The sequence below is a fragment of the Pseudochaenichthys georgianus genome, chromosome 2 (genome assembly GCF_902827115.2).
Source record: "Pseudochaenichthys georgianus chromosome 2, fPseGeo1.2, whole genome shotgun sequence".
Classification (NCBI taxonomy): Eukaryota; Metazoa; Chordata; class Actinopteri; order Perciformes; family Channichthyidae; genus Pseudochaenichthys; species Pseudochaenichthys georgianus.
The window spans coordinates 8,290,461-8,313,974 of record NC_047504.1 but is presented as its reverse complement, the minus strand read 5'-3'; the positions used below and the strand labels follow the sequence as shown (position 1 = coordinate 8,313,974).

Here is a 23,514-nt window from a genome sequence, read left to right as displayed (position 1 = left end):
AATATTTCTAATGTGTGCCCACCAAAACCTTTGAGAGGAGTATATTTGGTATATGAACATCCGATTATCCATCACTCTATAGTTACCTTTGCTTCCCCAAGTGTCGGCCCCAGACTCTCGGCTCCAGCCGGCCACCTGCCCCCCCACACTGAACTGCTCCGGGACACGGAAGAGCGGCTCGCTGCCCGGGCTGCCCTGCTCTCCTCTCCGCTCGCTCAGGACGGGGGAGTTGTTGTCGTATGGGGACACCTCGCCGCTGGACACCTTGTTGGAGTCGCTGGAGGAATGGCGCTCGCTCAGAGTGAAGGGGTCGTCCGACTGCAGCAGGTCGGGGCTCCTGGGGTTCAAAACGGACACAAATGAGGATGGAATGGGCAAAATCAGGAAGCGAGGGAAACGGCTCGTGTGGAACTCACTGCGATGCTTTTCTTCTCAGAAGGTAGTCCACCACATCTGGATCGGTCTCCAGCAGATTCATCAACACCTCATTTTGCAGATCAGGAGGCACCTGTACAGAAATGAGTGACATAGTTGAGTTGCTGTTTCTTCTACTTCCATTTTTTTTTTTTATCAAACCTACACAGTTAAGCTGCTTGAAACAACTTCACAATTACACTTGGGTTACTTAAGTACTTGAGTTTAAAATGGACTTTTATTAATCCCTCATGGGGAAATTGTTTCTCTGCATTCGACCCATCCTAGTGTTAGGAGCAGTGGGCTGCCATTTTGAACGGCGCCTGGGGAGCAGTGTGGGGAACGGTGCCTTGCTCAGGGACACCTCGGTAGCACTTGGTCTTGCCGGGACTTGAACTGGTGACCTTCCAGTTGCCAAGTCCCTATCGACTTCGCCACCACCGCCCAGTTTTAGTGAATGAAACTGTAGCCTTAATTTCAAGGGAATGTTTTGCTCATGCCGTATGAGAACACTTCCCAAACTGTCCACTTAGTATTCACCCTTAAATGCTTTCAAATGAAGACATAAGATGGATACGAAAAAACTTCCAAAGTGTTATTTTTAGGTTTACAAATCTGTTTTTCCTCAAGCCTGAGAAAGTCAGACCTGACTCACTATATGTGTTAATAGCTCCACAATGGTTTACTGCAGGAATGTTAGCCTCGGGGGAAACACAATGGCAGGGTTACCAAACATCACGGTTTTAGGTTTCGGACCTCATGTGACCTGAACCGCCTGTCTGCGGTGTCTGCGAATCAAAGCAGGCGATGAGGCGGTAATCCATGCGAAATGGTGTTCTTCTCGGCTGGCAAGAGTTTATCTTTGTGTTTCAGGGATGATTTTTGACTCGTCATCCATCTCTCAGATATTCCTTTCTCACTTCCTTTATTGACTCTCTTCTTTCTCTCCATTAAACTGTCTTTGTTTAAAGTAACTAAGACACTACCATTGTCTGCTAAGCCAGGGGGGATTGTCTTCCTCTAAGCCTGCAAAGAGAAACTGTGCTTGAGTGACCGTGTGTGCTTAGCAGAGGAGGAAGCGAGGGCTATTGTTTGACTGACCATGAAGAGCGTCTGGTAGCTGGCGATCATCCTCTGCAGCGCGGCGATGACGGCCGTGCTCTCCTCGGCGCGGGCGGAGCTCTGAACACTGAACTCTTTGTCCGAGTTCTTCTGCTTGTGGAGCAGGTTGGGGCCAAAGATGGTGGCCAGGTTCAGAGTCGTCATCTTGTTGCCTGTGATCTGAATTTGGAGAAACATACACAAGTGCCGCAATGTTAATGCCAGGTCATTGTAACCCAGGATTGTCCCTTACAAAGGTTGGAGGATTGGATTATGTCATAACATTGCACTGTGAACTTTGACCCTCTTCCTCATATAGAGCCGGAGACCGATGCTTGTGTCCTGTGTGGAATCAGAATTGATAGATGTTCCTTCCATACCTAAATAATGCAACTTTTGTCGATATTTTAACCCAAAATGCTGACTTATGTTGGTTTGAAAAGACTGTATAGGGGTAATTCACACATTTGTGGATACATATTATGACGGTGTTAGACTGCATCAATGTATGAATGAACAATGATACAAAGAATGAAGTGACATGACAGGTGCCTGCACAGTGAGAGAAGCACACCTGACAATCAGTTCATGACACTGGTCCACAGCCGTGCTAGTAGCTCTGTGGAGGTGTGAAGAACTACAGGGTGACATCACACTGTTGGAGACGTTTCATCTCGTTCCTCCCGTCTCTTCTTCTCTCCTCATGTTCCCACCTACCGCATCCTTTGGTGTTTGTGTAATGGTGTACATCCTGTTAAACAGTTACTATCTTAAGTTACAAGCCCTTCAAGACTCGAAGTCTCTTTTTTTTCAGACAGAAGTTCTTATTTTTGATTTTCTCCCAGTTTCCTCCCTTTCCACTCCCAATCCCAAAGGAGCGATTGGAGCCAAAGTATTCTTGTTTCTTTTCCCGGGTGAGCGTAAAACACACACATCGTTGCTTGAGACGACAAAACACAGATCCATCGGCCAAAACACACGCTCAGCTTCTCACACACACTCGATTGCACGAAGCGGTGGGATTCATAGCCTCACAGATTCTCTCCTGACACACACATGAATTCATATTTTAGGAATTATAAAAGCTAACGGGTGTGTGGAGCTGGAAGTGGAATATTAAATCATCACAGATCATGATGTCACTTCCTCTTTCCAAACCGACTGTTTATTTTTGGTGACATTAATCCCTCGGGAGCCACAAACACTTTATGACTTTCTTGACATTTGCACTAGTACTGCCTTAAAGTTGAATACAGAGCGCTTGTAGCATGCTCAACAGGCATGAAGGGATATGTGTACAGACCAGCCACAGTACACTAACTGATGCTATCACGTCTTTGGGAATTTCCTCCCAATGAGGCGGAAACACAACGGTAGTACGCTGCCCACATGCCAAATTGTGGGTGTTTTGGACACCATTTCTTCCTGGTCATATCATTCGCTCACCTCCTGTCCGTCTTTGTCCAGCCGATCATGAGCGTGGTCGGTCACGGTGTACAGAAAATCCAGGAGGCGGTGGAGAGTGTCACTGTTGCATGCTGGGAGCAGGTAGATGAGTAGCTGAGTGACGTTGTGCTGCTCATCTGAATCCAGCACTGCAACACAGAGTAGGAGGGATTGGGGTAAAGAGGTGGAGTCTGGGAAAGAGAAACGGAAGGAAGGAACAGAAGCTTACATGTGGTGTTGATGAAGGCCGTGTAGAGCTCCTTGGTGAGAAGAGGGTCGGGCATGTCCCTGAGGAACTCCTTCAGCAGAGCAGCCACGTCGTGAACGCTCTGGTCCTCGTCCAGCTGCACATCAATTGCGTGATCAAACTCCTCACGAAGCTGAACGTGGGACACAACAGAGAACTCAGGAACTTCCTCAACATATTAAGGACGCTATATTCTACACACACTCTCCCTTCCTGTTGGTTTCTCCAGTTGACTAGTTTTACCAGTTTGCAGCTTAATCTCTACGATGTGCCCTTTGGATGACTTCCAGATAATTAGTCTATAGACGACCACGATATACATATAGGGGTTGTTTTCTTTGCATAGCATACTGACAAATGTACCTGTTTCACAGTAGGCTGACGATGGTGGCATATGCGGGTGCTGATTCTCATCACTTTTATTATCTACACAATAAGCCTTTGAGTCATTGCCAGAATCCAATTGAACACCGCTGGGAGATTTTGAGTGTCTGTAAACAATTGAGAACACTCACCTGTCGAACTCTCTTCTTAGAGCTTCCCACGCGAAAGATCCCCACCGTCTGCAGACCTGAGAGGAGGAGGAAAGCACTGGCTGTCTCTAGCACCTGCTGCAGAACAATAGCCGATATGTTTGGGACAGGGTGAAGTAGACGCTCACCGTATTTCTCGATGTGCTGACAGCAGCTGTCCACCACCCGGGGAACCTGCCGGTAGATGGGATTCAGGCTCAGCCTTTTGTCCCGGTGCTTCTCCTTCTTGCTCGGCGTGTCTGCCGGCAGAGACAGCTGCAGGGCCTCGAGCAGCCGGGACTGGTTGTCGTCCAGGTCCGTGATCGAGTCCACTGACATGGCTCCCTGGAGGATAATTGTGAATTGAATTCTGACCGGTTCATAAAACAAAAACACCTGTTGGGATTAATGAATTCTCTTATTCTGTCTCACCCTCCTGCGTGCTCGTGGTGGAGCCTCAGGCGTGTTGGGGGACGTTGACTCATTGGCTGTTTCCGATGTAGAACTCAAAGACGAGTTGCTGCTGGATAGCTCCTTATTGGACGACCGCTTGGTGGCAAACTGCAGGAGAGATCAAACAAGAATTACATTGGTTTTTCCTTTTCAATGGGGAAATGTGTCTTATTTATGGTTCAATAAGGTTACATTTGTCCTTAAATTGCCTCAATTAGGACCTGTAAAATGGACGAGACGAGGTCAGAGGAGTCCTTGTGGTCCCCGCGATGTTGATGGTCCTGACGATAGCCGTCCTGGCGCTGCCTCTGCGTTCTGTCATTAGCAATGACTTGGGATAGCACTATACTGAAGGCCTGGGGTAGGCATTCTGGGAAAAGAAAAGGGAGGTGGAGGAAAGAGAGAAGGAACGGCAAGATTATTTAACTAGTTGACTGCAAGACGAAGAATCAACTTCCAAAAATAGCTCGTAGACTCTGTGAAGTTGTAACATCAAACACTCTTACATGAGATCAAAACCTCCCCACACTTTTACTATGTCACTTAAAACTCTTGTATCGCACTACATCTGTTTTGCAAAATAAGGCATCACAGGAGGAAAGTAAGCAAAACACATCTGGTTGTGACAGACCAATAAATTACTTTGACCAAAATAACACAACGTTGATTACCCTAACCCACAAGCTTCACAGCACTGACACATATGCATCAACCAACTCCATCTTTGTTCTAGTTTGTTACGGAAAGAAGTGATAACAGATGTATCCTAAACTGAGTGAGAGTTTATATACAAGATCTGGTGAAGCAAAACCATAGCAATTAACTTTGGACTCGTGCAAATGTGTGTACTGAGGGATGCATGGGAGGAATGATGTCATACCGGCCATCACAGGCTATATATTTCATTATGCAGAATCCCAGAGCCAGAGCCAACAGCTGTGTGTGTGTGTGTGTGTGTGTGTGTGTGTGTGTGTGTGTGTGTGTGTGTGTGTGTGTGTGTGTGTGTGTGTGTGTGTGTGTGTGTGTGTGTGTGTGTGTGTGTGTGTGTGTGTGTGTGTGTGTGTGTGTGTGTGTGTGTGTGTGTGTGTGTGTGTGTGTGTGTGTGTGTGTGTGTGTGTGTGTGTGTGTGTGTGTGTGTGTGTGTGTGTGTGTGTGTGTGTGTGTGTGTGTGTGTGTGTGTGTGTGTGTGTGTGTGTGTGTGTGCGCGGAAAAGCGGCAAAATGAAAACAGAGGTAGCGAAAGCAAAATGCATTCCACAAGTGGAGGGCTGTGTTCAGGAACAACATGACCACTAACACTGTGACACAACCAATTTTCTCTGCAGCCTCACAGCGTTAGCAAAGCTTATATAACACACACACACACACACACACACACACACATGCACACATACACAATCTGGGTTGCATACTATACAGTGCAAACACAGCCAGACCACATGTCAGATGTTCATAAATCTACATTTTTACGATTATTTCTTATTCATGTCTTCATAATAACTGGATGTGTTTAAGTCTATGGCGAAAGTCCAGAAAGTTATAAGTTACGTCACATGTTTTTACCATTCATAAAGTGGGATATGATGAGTTTCCCATTTGTAAATCTTACAGGGTCCCCTATTATTCAAATTTTCATATAAACTACAGGAGAGGGATTACACTTAGGGGATTCTAAGTGGGGTAAATGAACCCATAAAGGACTCAATGCAGATTATTTATTCAACCTTATTTGCAATAACTGAGGTCTGGTCACATAAACTCAGATTAAAGAGCCGGCGATCTGTTTATTCTCTCTTGCAGAGAAATGTGCCTGCTTAAAGTGAAAAGCAGGGCTGGTACTCCGGACCTTGGGAGACATTTTAATTTCAAATCCATTTGGCAGGTTGGACCACAGATACATCTGGGCCATCTGCTCTGGAGCCAGGCAGGTAGTCGTGGTAAAAACTAGAGTCAGAGCTTCACCCTGGAATAAGTGAAACATTCATTGTGGTACTCAAAGTCCTACAATGAATGTTTTTCTGGGAATAACACTGATTGTTTGCCTCAAGATAATCAGACATTTTCTTCTCAGACAACACAGCTGCGACATTCTGCAGCAGCGTCGTCATCATTCCAATATGAAACTCCACAGCTGTTTCTCAGCCTTCTATTAGAGCAGGGTATGATCCAAGATAACACCGGAAAAAAAGCCTCATGTATTGCTCCAAGATATGAATAAACAATGCTTTTACTATTTCTGATTATGATGAATAACACACCAGTCGTTAGTTTTCTGGATAATACTTGCGGGTGAATGCGTGAGTGCTTTTGTTTATTGCCTTAAACTACTGATTCTATGTAACATAAATAATGTGTACCGTACTTTTCGGACTATAAGCCGCGACTTTTTTCCCCATTTTGTTTGTACCGCTAACGGCCACTAGGGAACCTCCTAAATCTATGGATTTTACAGGTAAAATTAACCACCTTTAACACTATGGGCTCTAGGACCGGTCCGCGCCCGCCACAGCTGGAGGCCGGAAAAGAGTGAGACAGGTAGCGCGCCAAAGTAAAAGTGGAACCGAGAGACAGAACGAGAGCAAGACAGACGGACCATTTAGCTGCTGCGGCTTATATGCAGGTGCGCTTTATAGTCCGAAAAGTACGGTACTTACTTCTAGAAGTCAGTAATGTAAAAACACTGCAGGCTAAGCTAAAATCTGCTTATTTGTTACCTTTCCTTGTGATTTATTTTGCAAACGAGACCACATGTGTTAAGAAAAGCCTGATTCATTTCGCCTTCCTGCTCCTTTCTGCAACTGGGCTTCTTTGACTAAGATTCTGCTTCTGCCAAATATGCTTTGCTTAATGCAGAAGAGTGGCTGCTTCTCAGAGCCAGGCCCCTTACAAGGAGTCCCTGCACTTAAGCTAAATATAAACTGTCAAAGCCCGGTAAACAGAAAGTGTTTTGATAACCCCGCTGTTCACCTGCCCGAGGGGCGGAGGCCACTGGCTGTGACAAACACACACTGAGAGACGAGAGTGTGTGTTCAAATGACTTGGCGTACCTTTGTCTTTAGTCTTCTCTTTTGCAAGCGAATCCAACTTCCTCCTCAGCGACTTTTTCCTCTTCTGTCCATCTGGAGGGAAAAAAACAGGAAGATAAATCATGTGTAACAAATGGTTTCCATATCTGCTGAATCTTATCCCTCTTATTATATATGATAAGTTTATGTCAGGAATGCAGACATAAATTAGCCACGGGGGATAGCTGCTTTAATCAATTTCACTGAAACGTCAGACAGGTTTAGCCCGCGGAAAAACATATTGTTTATCTACACTCCCAAATATGTGGTACGTTTTTTTCTCTACGTCAACATCCACGTTTATGGCTCCAAAGGAGGAGAGCCGTCTGTCAGCTGTCAACATGACAAATGACTCCAGAAGTTTCTGATTAATGAGGAAGGAAATCTGGAGACCGCGGCGACCTTAAAGTCTCAAGGATGTCAGTTAGTGAAACCTCAGCTTTTAAACTCATCATTCGGTCACCCGAATCCCTTTTACACATCGTTCTTTGCTTTGATGCGCTGGTTTAGCAACCTCAGTTTGAACCCCGAGATGTTCCCTTTCAGCTGTATCAAATGAGTCACTGGGGGGATTCAGAAAAATGCATCCAGCCCCAACAACACGGGTTGCGCCAGGCAGCAGGTTCAGTTTCCCCAATCGTGTGTAACAACATCCCTGCTGTTGTTCGAGAATCGATTTATGGCCACTTTCGTGATATACGAGAAACGTCAGGTCCTTTTTTAAAGCTGCCAATAAAAAAACCGCAGGTTGGAGCCAGAAGCACAAGAAGAGACATTTTAGAGAGAGAAATGTGTGGGGAGCAGTGAGGAAGGGGTGTGAGATGGGAGAGGGAAAGCAGATGTTGGGATGGAGAGTGAGGGTGGGGAGAAGCAGGGGTAGGAAATGGTTTGGATTTTTGACAGATGGCTCCCAAAGCCGTACGGAAATCCCCCGAACCTCCAAACCTCCCTACTTCAACTCCCCACCAGTTGTGAAAGTGTCTGAGGAACCTTTGCTTCTTTCTCATCTCATCAAACCCTCAACCCATCCTTCTTTGTATCCCTCAGTTTGATCTCTCCCTAATCTGTTTTTCGATCTTGAAGAACACTTAGAAACCCGAGCCCTGGACTCGGATGAATATGCGAAACAGCGGGGCTGAAGAAGCCCACATTAGTGAACCCACGCACAAGTCTTCCACACATGTTGAAATATGTCTCCAACTAGCACATGGCGGCCGTTAGGGGCTCTGGAATTCATAAGCAACACAGACGAGTACGTTTTAAATCATGGTGGGGAGAGGTTTAACCTTCAGCTGGAATGCAGGCCCTGGATAATCCGCCGTACCGCTGCTATGGCGCTCACTGCACTCCTATAGTGCAGCGAATGCTACTTACTACTTAATGTATGTTTGATTTTGAGATCTTGTGCCAATTAAAATTAGTTTAATATAAATCCTGCTTTAAAAAATGTGGTGCATTATTCATACTGATACAGGATTATGAAGGTTCTTGCCCACGCGTTTGTTTTAAATTGAGTGGAATTATGTATATTTCCTTTTCTATGTATAAACTCTGATTCATAGACATTTTTAGCATAGGCGTGCCCGGTTGGAAAACCACCGTCTCTTCCAGTTTCAGTGCAGCGCTATTTCTGGATTAATGTGTCCAATTTTGTCATTTTCCAAACCCTTTTTCAAATAATGGCTTGGATTATAAACCCAAATATAGTTGTTTTGGCTTTAAAATGGAGCCACAAAGATAAATAGAACCTGTTTAGCGACATTTAGGACATTTCAATAGGCTTTACATGCTGGAGCGGGGTGACTGCACTCAGCGGCAAGGGAGTCGCGTGTCGCTACTTGGAGGGGGGTCAAACAGGAAGCCCCCGATCCCAATGTGACGTTCGGTTTACATCGAGATTCATGTGTTGTCACAACTTCCCCAAACACAGAGCATAGATGACTTCCCTTAAACACACTTGAGGAGGATGTGGTCAGAGGCGCCTACTTTATGGGGCTGTTGAAAGTGTCTGCTTAATCTTTACACCCCAAACCCGGGTCAAGAATATTAAATGGAGAGCGTTTGCAACAGTTCCGGAGTTCGCTCGTGTTCTGTCACAGTTAACATAAAGGTCAGAGTCTTGAAAGACGATGCTATCTAAAGTATGTTGAAGCAGTAAATCCCAGCCGTTCGGAACCAACAGACGTACAGATTATGACACTGTTTGACTCTGGCCTGCAACATGTGTGAAAAACACACACGTGCTCCCACCTTTTGGCATGGTTATCTGGCATCCCAGGTCATAGTCCTGGTGTAAACGGGTGTAGGCTACTTCCTGCAGCTTTGCCCTCTCCAGCTCCGACAGGCTCTGGATGGAAACCGGTGCCAGGCGCACGCTCCGCCCCGACAGGCTGCTCCAGGTGAAGTCACCCTGGGGAGGAACAGGATAGATCATCGTTAGTGGAATAATTCAAAAGTAGATGTTGTTGTTTTCCATCTTAGATGAAGGTTCCCTGGGCTTCATGCATGTGAAATCTCTGGCCTTTGTATTCTTTTTAAATGTCTTCAATTAACTTGTTTTATGTGTTTCTCACAGATGATGAGCTTGGGAGTCAATCGTGTAGGACAACCAACAATAACAGTGGAAAAAAAATATAAAAAGTCTACAAAATGCCACGAGTGCAAGACGAGAATGCTTTAAATGAAAGTAGCCTACACACACAGATTGACAGGGACAGTGTGTGCAGAGGGGAAAGGAGCACGTGAGGACATGAAGTGGCCATGCACTGATGGCATTGCAATATGCTTTCCACACACGTGAACCAGCGTTAAGAGTGCATAGCACAGGCCCAGAGCCTATAGGAAGCAGTCTGAGTCACAGCACTTGTTTTTCAACCGCAGACAGGTTTACTTTGCAGCTTTGCTTTAATCTGTGATCAAGGTGGAACTGGATTGAAGGGAATTGCAATGAATTGCTGTAAAAAAACAAAAAAAACTGAGCGCTTTGGCTTTGATGAACATTTGAGTCATCTGAATCTCTGGTTATGCATTCCTCTGCGTCTACGGAGAGGAGAGGTCAGGGAGAGGGAGAGGTTAAGAAATAGGGGGGAGGGAGGGAGAGGAGACAATTTATCTCATGCCTTATCCAGACAGAGGGCTTACAAGTGTGCTCTAATGTGTCTGTGTTTATATGCAGTTTGAAAAAAATTGAATTTCATCATGCTGCCACTTGAGTAATGTTTATTCTAAACGGGTCTGTCTGACACAGTGAAGACTTTGGGTGTTTCTCAATGTCGAGGAAGGCTCCTCCAGAGCCACTATTTCAAGGATGCTACGTCATCGAATCCCACCGAAGGACTGTTCCAGTGTCCAGGATCCTTGGAATCCTACCGAGGACTGCACCAGTGTATCCTCCGCGGTCATAAAATCCCCACAATGTTTTGGGCACGGACCGATTTCCAAAATCTTTGGGGGGAAATGTAAGGCGGGGCCTCGCATATGACGCACACCTGCACACTTGCTAGCCTGTTCCATTCTTTGTTCTCCGAATGAAAGGAAGGATTCTTGCCTGACTCTGAAGGACCTGACTCGGAGGGACATACCAAGGAAGCGTCCTTGACATTGAGAAACACCCTTTGTGTCAATTGGCCTCCATCGACAATATTTCTCTTTAAGTCATTCCTCCTGCCCTCAACTCTCTTGACCCTCTGTCGATGCACTGAAGCAACAGAGCCATCATTCAGCCTTGGGAAGAAAACAAGATGTGAACACGGGCAACCTGGAGAACCACCTGAGTGTGTGTGAGTATGTGAGTGTATGTGTGTGTGTCACGAGTCCAGTGAAACGCAATTTGCCCTTTTTGAATAGAGCACTACGTCCAGCTGTTTGTGTGTATGCCATTCCTTATCGCTGGCTGAGGAAACCCTTTTCCCTGATGCTTGACCTCACACACAGCTTGAGGGGGCGCACACACATGCCTGTACACACACACACACACACACACACATACACACAGCAAAAGAAAAGAGAAACCGTTGGAAAAGCTAAATAAGAGGCCTCTCCTCGGTCGAGCTGGTTCTTCCCAGCAGGATCTCTGAAGGGGATGGATGAGCTTCACTTCTCTGAGCGTCAACCCGAGGAATGCTGACAGGAGAGCGAAGGGGCCAGACTAAATCCTGGCATCACTGCTGGACTCTTGCTACAATGAGCTGAAGGCCTGTGAGACCTGCATTCAAATGTACTAATCGAGACGTTCCAAAACCAACACGCAAGTTGAACCTTTGACAAAGTACATCCCTGTTAAATGTTCTATCATTTGTCTCGCATGATAAAGCCATCTAAAAGACAACATATCTCAAACAGATCTTGTGATATATTCCTCACAAAATGTCATATGTTTTGTTGGCTGTAATTCAGATTTCCCTGTGGCCAATCATGTTGCATGTTTCAATTTAGTAGTTTTACATTGAAATCAGCAGCAAATTTTAACATTCATTTTTTAAATGATTGATTCTGACGTCATGGTTACTGCTGAAGAGTAAAGCTTCATGTTTTTTCTCATCCTCCCCAGTAAGAAAACACATCCAGTAGGGGTGTAACGGTACACGTACCCGTACCGAAATTATTCGGTACGGGCCCTTCGGTTCGGTACACATGTGTACCGAACGAATATAACGTTAAACGTAAAAATTCAGAGTAATTTGCTCCCATTGGGCTCATCGCGTCATAGAGCGAGCAAGTCATTTCATTGGATGAGAGGGCATGCTATGAGAGCTGGTCAGAGGGATGCGTTCAAATTTAGTCGGTAATTTGAGGAACTGTCGAAAATTAATGGCGAACGCAGATAAAGTTGAGCTCGAAAATCCTCCAGCATCATTGAAGTCTCCGGTTTGGGAACATTTTGGTTTCGCAGTTACGTACAAGGATGATGGACAAAGACAGGTGGACCGAACCAAAGCTGTTTGTCGGCATTGTTCAATTAAAATTGGTTACGCGGCTGGCAATACATCAAACTTGCACACTCTTGAAAAGGCATCACCCGAACGTGAATATAACCGGTACCAAAAGAAAAAAGACTGAAGTGCAAACCCAACTCCCGCTAGCATGTAAGCCTCCACCACTCGCAAAAAGTTCAGACCGAGCCAAAGCTCTTACAAACGCCAAATATGCTTATGTTGCCATGTTAGCAAAGCGCTACCTGGCTGTATCTGCTACCTCTGTCCCTAGAGAGGGTGTTCTCCACAGCAGGAGACATTGCTAGTGCCAGCAGATCTGCCCTTTCGGCAGCCATGTGGACAAGTTCATCTTTCTTTAGAACATGAAAATACAATGACAAGCAAGTCCTAATGTCAAGCTGGCTGCTCAGGTACTAGTACAGTACAGTTCAGAGTGAATATTCACAGTTTAATAATAATTAAAAACCCAAAACTAATAGTTTATGTTTTGTGAGTACTTGTACAGTAAAGTTCAAATACAGATTATTTCAGTTCATCGAAATGCTGCACCTTAATGTTTATTTTATTATATTTTGTATTTATTTGAGTGAATACATTATTCACAGTTTAATAATAATAAAAAAATATATATATATGTTTTGTTTTGTGAAAAAAAATTCTGCTGTACCGAACCGAACCGTGACCAAAAAACCGAGGTACGTACCGAACCGAAATGTTTGTGAACCGTTAATCCAGTCATCCAGTCATCTATTCAAGTGGTGGTTTCCTCACTCTCAGCTGTGTCTAAATGCTAATTAGCTCGTTGCTATCACCGGAGGTAATAAGCTACAAAGCACAGGTGGATGTCATTATCGTTAGACCCAATGAAGTTAATGAGATCACTCCAACAATCCCATTTAAAAGCCATCCGTTCATTCATTCACCGCTCAGACCGCTCATCTCGCAAACGGTACTGTAACACTAAATACCTCTGGAAGCAAAACATTCATTACCGCGGGCCTCGGTGTGACGTGCACGCTTAGTGAGATGTAACACTGTTTGAACAGCCTGTATAGAGACAAATCTGCCATGCAGCCCCTGTCACAATCCTTTAACTCCTTATGTTTGTCTCCAAAATAGAGCTGGTTGCTATGCCTTCACACAACGGCCATCATCTGTTTCCCTCTGTATTTATTAGAGCCATCGCACCCCCCACAGATGTTGTTTGCTGGAACGGCTCAGCAGATCCAATCAGATAATCACAACTTTAATAAATGGTATTTACGGGCAGTTTGCTACACGTAATGCAGAGTTAAGCGTTAGCAGAAATAAACCGCGAGAAATCACGAATATGCTTTCCAGAGAGGAGAGAAAAACAAGCATTAGACCATAGGCTGTATATATAAATTAGACACGTCTGGGATACAAATGCAAAGAGTGATTTAAGTGTTTATCAAAGCAAACGACAGCTTGCAAACAATCTGTTTAATAGTGTTTATTTGCTATTCAAAATCAACGTCTTAGGCTCCTCCAAAAGTACTAGATACTCGAGACGTGAAAAAAGGTAAAAATATTGCTAATAGAAATTTAAAAAAGTACAAGAAGAAAAATAAATATATATATATATAAATAGAATAGTGCAAGAAGAAATAAAAAAATAAAATGGTGCAAGAAGAAATAAAATAATAAAATGGTGTGATAAGTGACACAGTAATGCAAGTGAATTAATCAATCATAAAGATAATTGTATAGATTAAATCAAATAATAACAATAAATAGCTAAACTACAAACATGTCAAATAAAATAAAACAGAATGTCGAATCAAATACTGCTTATCGTAATAGTAACATGTGTGGACTGTTTGTGAGAGTGTATAATTGTTTTTCTTATGTATATCGAAGTGTAAATCTTGCATTCAGTATGGTCCTTAGCACTTGTTGTGTTGTAATTGTTGCATATGACAGAAGTCACACTGGAAAGATTCATGACTTCTCCCACGCAGTTAGATGATTAATGCCGCTTGGACACACAGCGCTCTGCAGCATGTGGTGTCTGTTCTATTTTAGACAAAGGGATAATGGTGCAGAAGCCACAGGGAAAGGAATAAGTCAGTTTCTGTGGCAACTAATACACAGAAAATCAAAAGGGCCAGGAAGTGAGAGAAAGATTACTATGGTAACTCACCTGGTAACACACACACACACACACACGCCGGCAGTGTGACACATGCTGTGCTGCACTTCGTGACTCATTTCCAATTTAATTGTAGTAATATCACCATGATGGAGAAAAGCAGTTATACAACACAGCATGTATAAAATACCAAGCATTTGACATGCCGTTCCTCTAGGGATCCGTGTGTTCTTAGTAACTGTAATGCAGCCAATTTAAAAACAACACTCTTTTCCCATTCCATAGTGCATATGCCAGAGACTTCAGTGGACCTTAGAAGCCTGGGGCGGTATGGGAATGCATCGACAACGTGACTGTGAGGGGAAAAAAGTCCCCACTCAACAGATAAATATATGCATACACACACCACCTTCAATTGCTTCTGGAAATACCCGTATTACATCTCTGGGCGGCTGTAAATTGAGACAATGCTGCAAAGCCTCTTTTCCAGACAAATAAAATATGTTATAATCCACTGGTTTGAGCAATGGACAGGGTGTGAATGCTGCAGGACTACAATTAGGTTTAACCTTAAATAATGACAAATGCCACAAACGTGAATTTAAGATATTCAGTTTCTTGGTGAGCCTTGATTTTATTCTGATTTACGGTAACAGCTTTTAACAGAGGGCAATGCTTTAGTGAGGGATGCATTGACTTTTCCTACTGGTACTTAGACTAGGGATGTCTCTCAACACATGATAGGGTGTCATTGTGTAGGTCTGCTGTAAGGCATGTTGTTCAGTCTACAGCTCATGGATAAATCAATGTAAAATGTCTCAGTCTATCACTTTGCAGATTGTATTATCTCAACATGTATTGTTATGAAATTCGCAGAGACATCCATACAGATTTTAATGGACTTCTCATTTACTGCCACCAGTCGCGATCGTCTACTTCTTTGACCTCTATTGCTACCATGAAGATGAAGTAGGGATGCCAGCGATTATTCGATTATTCGCTACAGTCTCCATAATCGAATACTATTTTTAAAAATCGATTTTATTTATATATTTTTTTTTTATAATTTATGTTTTTTTTTTTTTTTTTCTGGCTTAGTTTCAACCAAAATATATATAAATATATCGGTCGAATAATCGATTATTATTCGCCAGGGCTGCCGAATAATCGATTTTGAACATGGTCAGTTTCTGGCAACCCTACCATGAAGTCCACATTTGTGGTTTTACCGATCTGCCAGTGGTAGAAAAAACACAGGTAGACGTCCAAATGTGTGTTCTATTAATGCCATGCATGCGACTCTCACATCTGTAACGGCAAAATCGCGTAAACTAAAACTCGTATAAACTAAGATCAAGAATGACGTGTGCAGTCGTATTCCAGGAAGAGATCACTTATGGCGAACACAGACACTAAGAGAACCTCCCTACGTTCTTCTCATCGCACTTGTACTTTGTTTTCTTACCCATTTGTGTTGCAGCTGGCTTTTAATGACCCTTGAGCCGGGTTTCTGCGCCACAACACTGATCCAGAGGAATGCACTAGTATTTTTCAACACTTGTTTTGGTGTGCCCTTTACAGGTTGGCTTCATGCATGCATGTAATAGAATGCTCTCGTTGACCTGGAACCTCCTCAAGGTTTACATATGCTTGTAATTAGTGACCACCCTCACTTGTCAGCCAGTACTGTTGGTGTGTGCATGTTTGTACGTGTGTCTATCACACACAAACGATGAATAGGCCTCACCTGTTTTGGGTTGTCCCTCACGCTGCCTGAGGGGGAACTAACCACCGGATTACAGACCCCTGTTATCCATACACACACACGTAACACTATACCCTATGCGAAAGTAATTTAGCGTTATCAGGTTAATGTGGGGTTATCATCGTCCTCTGTGGCAGGGCGTGCAGATGGAGTGTTGAAGAATATAAGCTGTTATGGTTTTAAATGCAATTATCATACCACCCATTCCAATGCTAAGAAAAGGGGCAGCTGCTGTTGTTTGGACATAACTGCTAGTGTCTGCCGTGCACGTATAGGAGAGATGGAACGGTTGATAAGAACCAAATCTGTATCCATAGCACTGGAAACAAAATTTTACAAAGTTGCTTCCAGCTTTCCAATATAAGCGTTTTAAACATCTGAAAACACAGACTTTGTTTCTTGCGTGAACAGTTCTACAATAAGTACTTTTGCTTATGGTACATACTGCCTGGAAATTAAATCAATATTTACATTATGGATATAAGTTGTATTTGTTCTTGCCAAGAGTATTGGGGAGCATACAGCAATAAAATGAACCTCCATGAAATCATCAAAGAAAGAAATGCACTCACTCAGAAAATTAGCCAAGTTATAAAACTGTAAGCCAGTTTCTTCTCTTTCTACATAAAGCAGAGAACAATCTGTCCTTCCTTTTCATCTGTTTATCACATGATGACAATAACAATGCTGTTTACTTCAGCACATTGTGGTGGCCATTTATCTCGTTTTCCAAAAGGAACCACAATTAGAAACTTGGCTGAGCGGAACTGTCAAAACAACTTTTGTGTTGAAGCCCTTGATAACACAACTTGTTCCAATAATGCTCTACTTTCATCTGAACTATTCTACGTTATGGAAATATGTTTTAGGAACCCATTTTAACAATATGCAGGATTTGAAAATTAGCACACTCGCTAATGCGAGGGTATCGTATTGCAGTGCATATTGTTTTGGTCTGCTTTTGCATGCATGTGTGTGCTCCAAATATTCCCCACAATCGTTGGCAGGAACATCTAAAGGCTCGGGCCAGCTTCAAACATTTTTAAAGACAGATTAATACGAAGGGCCTTCAGCAATAATTAGCTTCGACCTCGAAGGCTAAGAACCTGCGTAATGGTTACATAAGCTGCAAAACAGTCCAGTGGGTAGTAGCAGCACCAGTTGAGGTCATTTGCAGATGTGTGTGCGGTTGCGCCTGTGTGGTATTGGCTCAAAGCATTCTGAGGATGGCAGGCCAACCAAAGACTACATTCAGAAATTAGTCAGCTGTCATTGGCAGACTGGGTGTAGGTCGGAGACATTGAACTCCTGTTTGCACACTAACCTTAAATACTGTGTGGATGTGTGTGTGCTGGAGAAAGGAAACACATTTGAAGTCTGTGCACACAGGATACTAACCTTTTGCATAACTTTTTAACAGTATGTTGTATTTAAAGTACATTCTTTCTGAGTTGGATGTCTTGTTTTGAGGCTGTGATGCAATTACATGTCCAGATAAGGCATCATGCTTCATTCATACAAACATTTTCTTTAAATGACGCTATTGTTAAGACAAGTGACATATCTCTATGCTAATCCCTCTGTTAGTGCGAAGTTAACCTTGAATACCAGTGTGAGGTGAAGCAGTGCTGACCATTAATACATTCTACCTTGCCTTGCCAACCATTGATTTGCTTGCAAGGTGTGTTGGGATTGGAAAACCTTCAAATACCTGGGGATGGTCCACTAGTAGCTAGACTGCAAACACTGGATAACCACACAGTTTCCTCTCTCCATCCTTCTTTAACTCTTTTCTCCTTACTTTTAAATATACATTTCTCACTGACTCCATATGAGGCTTTTTTAAATGTGTACACAGCATTATAATAATGGCTTGCTGAGCTTTCTTTGCGATTGTTTTAGCCTCTCGGGCAACTTTAAAGCTAAAGTAGAGGCTGTTGAAGCTGTCTCAAGCCTGATAGGATAGTTACACAATTATATATATAGCAGGGAAAACACCACTTCTCAGTAAAGACATGAAAATACATCTATATATATATATATATAATTCGACTTCTCCTTCTTTTAGAAAATAACTTATTTCCTCGTGTGTTATTTGCTTGCTTAACAAGATTTTTGAGGAAATGGGACCTACAGTATGACTCATGTCCCGTGCCAGTTCCGCATCATAACCCATATCGATACCCTGTTACCCTTACCCCTCGGCCAATATGTCCTCCAGCCTCTCATCCCCCTGTTTGGTTGGACACACACACATAAACAAATCAGACCTATTAAACCAGGGGTGTCAAACTCAAGGCCCGGGGGCCAAATCCGGCCCGCGACTTCATTTAATGTGGCCCGCAAGAGCTTTCAAAGAATAGAATATGTTTATTATATGGTTACATGCCACTTTACTACATGTAAGTATGTTGTCCATAAACTACATGTCCCACAATGCATCTCGTTTTGTGACATGCGCACTGAAGAGTCTTGCAATTATTTGCCCTGGACTTCTGCTTTCAAACGTAGTTAGTTATTACCCTATCTGATAATAATCCAATTCAGAGGCAATAATATAATATAATACATTATTTTATATATTTATATATATGTATATTTATATAGTAACAACCGGCCCTTTGAGTGCAACCATAATGCTAATGTGGCCCGTGATGAAATTGAGTTTGACACCCCTGTATTAAACTGTATACTTAAGCAATAGCTCACGACAGGCCGTGGTATATGCTCATTATATCACAGCTAAGGGCCGTGGTTCGGCCTGACGCGAAGCAGTTTGCTTTTCAGCCCAACTGTATACTGTTTTTCTCAGACGCGGAGGGATACTGACTTGTTGTGAAAAGTAACTTACAATTCTACCCGTGGTATACGCTCAGTATATCACGGCTAAGAACCAATCAGATTGCTTGATTTGACTTGTCCGTTTTATAAAAGCCTATACATTACCCCCCTTTCTCTCTCTAGCCAGCCTAGCAAGCTGCACTAATGAATCTGCTTAATCATCACTAATCCTGTATGGAGAGTAGAGCCCGTGTAGTGGTGGTGCGTGTGTAAGGTGGGGATCATGTGTGTCTTAGCATAAAGAAATGGAGAAATGCGTTGCTCGCTCCACTTGAACTGAGACTAACTGATTGTGGCCTGACGGCAGCAGTGGAGACAGTCTGAGCAATCAGACCTGCATGTGTGTGTCTTTATGTGAGCTCCTCCAGGGCTTTGAGACACAAATGAAGGTCACAACCCAGCGGTAGCCTAACCACTGCCAGGCAGAACTGAGCAGAGGTGAGCGTGACTTTAGAGACACCTAGAGTGGAGGAAATGAGAGGAATATGTGTAAGACCCTGGCATTTTTACATCTGTGGTGATGATCAATCTTCTCATCAATCCGTGTTTCTTCCACGTGCTGGCAGGTTGTTTGGTTTTCCACATTTCAAGCTTCTTGAAGAATGGCTTTCCGTGATAGTAATGGACTCTGGTCAATCAGGAAATAACAACCTCAGTGTCTCTGTGTCCGTGTCATGCAATATATGAAGAGTTTGTAATGTCCAAACGTGCATGCTGTGGCTGATAATGGTCGCAATGTGAGGCTGCCACAAAAAACCCATAACACACTCACACCTGTTGCCAATTTATTTCATTCATCCAATCGATCATGGTTCCTGCTCGAGAGACAGTAATGGAAGACCGTTTTTTAATTCAGCATGTCTCCATTAACGTAGATATCCGATACTCATAAAGTGCGTTGGGAGCTTGTGTGTGTGTGTGTGTGTGTGTGTGTGTGTGTGTGTGTGTGTGTGTGTGTGTGTGTGTGTGTGTGTGTGTGTGTGTGTGTGTGTGTGTGTGTGTGTGTGTGTGTGTGTGTGTGTGTGTGTGTGTGTGTGTGTGTGTGTGTGTGTGTGTGTGTGTGTGTGTGTGTGTGTGTGTGTGTGTGTGTGTGTGTGTGTGTGTGTGTGTGTGTGTGTGTGTGTGTGTGTGTGTGTGTGTGTGTGTGTATACTTTGTCTGTCAATCAGTCAGAATAGATGTGTAAGTAGCCCCACAGGAATTATTTTCCCATCAAACCCTTTTGCAGTCTGAGCACTCTAACATGTCAGCACCGTGAGAACGGGCACAGACACACACACACACACACACACACACACACACACACTGGTACACAAACACACACACACATGCACAGGCTTCACAAAAACCACTCCCAGAGAAATAATGCACCACTCCATCAATCCTGGAATGTTGAATAGATAGACTAAGAGATTAGAAATGGCATCTGTGCCAAAAAGCCGTAGCGCATCGAGCCTCTGATGTAAAAAGGGAATGCAAATTACGTAGCAACTGGGATACATAACATTTCTGTCATTGTTCCCGAGTTCCCCCTCATATCGAAACACCTCCTAAGTCTTTAAGAACTTTCTGACAATCTGAAATGTGCATGGACACACAGGCCCATGTATGAAGATACTGTACATATATTAAAGGCACTATGATGCTTTTGGGGTTTTCCCTTTCCCAAATAGAAGTTGGACTGCTTTGTTTACTACAGTAACAAACTGACATTACTGTGTAACACTTGTGCAGCAGCAGGATGGGCTCTGGTTTCAGACAGAGGGTGAAAAGAAGTGCTGCGGAGATTTTTAAACATTAAAGCATGGAGACATGTCACAGTAGAACCTGCATGTAAGCATTATATGGCCCCTTTAAGAGTTACACCACAACGAACCGTGGACCCAGACATTTTGTCTCGTTACTTCCTGCCGTCCAGACAGACCCATGACATCTGTGACGTCGGAAAACAGAGGGGAAGCTTTTTTATTTAAGTGTGACAACTACAGCTAGAATGTTCCCAAAGGTCTTAGGAGATGCCCGAAAGCACATCATATCTTTTAAGAATGTCTGGCAATTAGTTTATGAATCCAAATGTCATTAATCTGTCATTCCTCAAACAGCTGCTGACATTTTTCTCTGCTTGACGAATTTCACCACAAACTAGATTTCGAACGGTGTGTTTATAAATGTTTCGGTTGAATTCTGCAACAGCGGCCTCCTTGCATAAGAAGATGTCTTCAGTGAAAACGTCCATTGCGAAAAGCTTGAAGGATCAGTTGGTACCAGGAAGTGGGGTTACAACTGTCATTTAAGATAAGTGTGACTGAAACATTTCAGAGGCGCATTCTTGAACTGAAGGTTGTTATCTCGGAGCCTGCATGGTGCTCAGGTTTCCTCCGACAGTAGAATGGATGCCGTAGATGTTTCATCTCATTTGTCCTCCATCTTTGTCGCTCTTCCATTATCACAGTGCTTACTCAACACCTCAGTCTTTACTTGTCCTGAATATAAGCATGTGCAAGATTCTGATCCTATTAGTTGGTTTCTTTTCACCCCAGTAGTAAGAACATGTTCATTCCCTTAGTCCTCTCTCTGTGCTTCCTCCACCGTATCCATTTAACACAGCGGGATCAGAGCAAAGTCTCCATAAGACTCTTTATTTTCCACGTGGGTGCCAGACCCCCCCCTCTCCTGGTGGTTAATCCTGTGAGGTAGTTAAAGAGCGGGATTATAACCTGCTGCTCCGCTCCTCAGGATCCACATGATGCTGCTGCTGCTAATGGAGATGACCGAGTGCAGGCAGAGCCGTGGTCACTTTATGAGGCACATGGCAGCGTTTAGGCACGAGTAAATTGTCACGAGCCACGCATGCAGTCGCACATATGTTCAGAAGATTGCACTGCGCTTCGAGAAAAACATGGATGTGCATTAAAATATACTCTTTAGTGAGTTTGACATCGTGATGCAGCATCATGTCCGGTCTACTTTATTTTATACCCTCAGGGCCAGTTGTATACCCCAGGGCTCCTTCACCACGAGACAGTAGCTTCTGGAGTTTTCCATGACTGGTCTGAGACACGGCCTTCAGAGCCCCTGGGGCTACTGATGGCTGAGCAGCCACACAGTATGTTGTTCATGCTTGACGCTCGTAAATGCACATCATGGGCTGTCCGAATGCTTCTGTCACATATTGACGTCTCGCTGTGCCTCTGTTTCCGCATGTTCCGTTGAGGTTCCACTGAAAAGTTCAAATGTGTCATTGATTATTGCAGGAAGGGACATTTTGGGGCAATCCAAGTGAAAATGGGAATTCAGTGATTTATCTATGCAACGTTGAAGTTATCTGAACTGTGGAAGAAGTATGGGTGAAAGTAGAAATACTACGATCTGAAAATACTCCTTTACAAGTAATAATCCTATATTCAAAATGTTACTTAAGTAGAAGTACAGACGTTGAAATACTCATTATGCAGAATGCCTTAAACCAGGGGTGTCAAACTCAAGGCCCGGGGGCCAAATCCGGCCCGCGACTTCATTTCATGTGGCCCCACAAGAGCTTGCAAAAAATATGATATGTTTATTATGCGGTTACATGCTACTTTACAGAAGCACGTTGCCAATAAACTACATGTCCCACAATGCATCTCAGAATTTGACTTTTCTTTTTTTAAATGTCACTTAATTTTTTTTATTTTGACTTTTCTTTTTAAATCATTTTGTGACATTTTCACTGAAGAGACTTGCAATTATTTGCCCTAGACTTCTGCTTTCAGACGTATTGTTAATTATGAAGTTATTACCCTATCCGATAATAATCCAATGCAGAGGCAATAATGTAATATAATACATTATTTTATATATATTAAATATTCATATATGCATTTTTATATAGTCTTAAAGTTACAACCGGCCCTTTGAGTGCAACCATAATGCTGATGTGGCCCGCAAATAAATTGAGTTTGACCCCCCTGCCTTAAACTGACCGTCCTCGGATAATAACAAAGTGATGTAAACCATTAAAAAAACGATGAACCTGCATGAATGAGAAAACCCTTCAGGAGTAATTAGTTCAGCGTTTACAACCATCCGCTTCGTTTCAGTCCAGGACGTTTTAGCCAAGTGTGACTTCCTGGAGACCCACGCCACGCCCGCCACTGCCCAGCAATGCTTTGTTCTCGTGTGTGTGTGTGTGTGTGTGTGTGTGTGTGTGTGTGTGTGTGTGTGTGTGTGTGTGTGTGTGTGTGTGTGTGTGTGTGTGTGTGTGTGTGTGTGTGTGTGTGTGTGTGTGTGTGTGTGTGTGTGTGTGTGTGTGTGTGTGTGTGTGTGTGTGTGTGTGTGTGTGTGTGTGTGTGTGTGTGTGTGTGTGTGTGTGTGTGTGTGTGTGTGTGTGTGTGTGTGTGGAACGCAGGTCGTATTGGGGTCAGCTGGTCTGTTATTGATTTCCTGGCGGAAAGGGAATGGACAAAGCGCTGCAGTGGCACTGTGTTCAACCTTCAACTGACCGAGACGCGTGTGTGTTTATGAATACGTGCCAGTAAAAAACACTTTAATGACTTGGTGTGAAACACTTTCAACAGAGGCTGATACGTGCTAATGGGGTGTTTAATTAACATGGTAAACTACTTATCACCTTCCCACTGGCA

The 23,514-nt window shown here is 43.5% G+C and overlaps 2 protein-coding genes across 4 annotated transcripts in view; one reads left to right on the top strand and one right to left on the bottom strand.

The window, feature by feature from the left end:
* Positions 1 to 23,514, top strand: part of LOC117459707 (MSL complex subunit 3-like) — a 153,747-nt gene that overhangs the window by 78,162 nt on the left and 52,071 nt on the right. The window lies entirely within an intron of this gene.
* The window catches only part of LOC117459612 (rho GTPase-activating protein 6-like), a 68,327-nt gene that overhangs the window by 3,550 nt on the left and 41,263 nt on the right, over positions 1 to 23,514 (bottom strand). For all 3 annotated transcript variants that reach the window (XM_034100573.2, XM_034100562.2, XM_034100584.2), the window contains exons 2-12: positions 9,488 to 9,647; positions 7,220 to 7,291; positions 4,395 to 4,543; positions 4,153 to 4,281; positions 3,870 to 4,065; positions 3,724 to 3,779; positions 3,191 to 3,341; positions 2,962 to 3,110; positions 1,516 to 1,695; positions 417 to 508; positions 87 to 337 (exon numbers count right to left, since the gene is read on the bottom strand). In XM_034100573.2, coding sequence (XP_033956464.1) covers positions 87 to 337; positions 417 to 508; positions 1,516 to 1,695; positions 2,962 to 3,110; positions 3,191 to 3,341; positions 3,724 to 3,779; positions 3,870 to 4,065; positions 4,153 to 4,281; positions 4,395 to 4,543; positions 7,220 to 7,291; positions 9,488 to 9,647 — 1,585 coding nt within the window. The remainder of the gene's footprint in view (positions 1 to 86; positions 338 to 416; positions 509 to 1,515; positions 1,696 to 2,961; positions 3,111 to 3,190; positions 3,342 to 3,723; positions 3,780 to 3,869; positions 4,066 to 4,152; positions 4,282 to 4,394; positions 4,544 to 7,219; positions 7,292 to 9,487; positions 9,648 to 23,514) is intronic.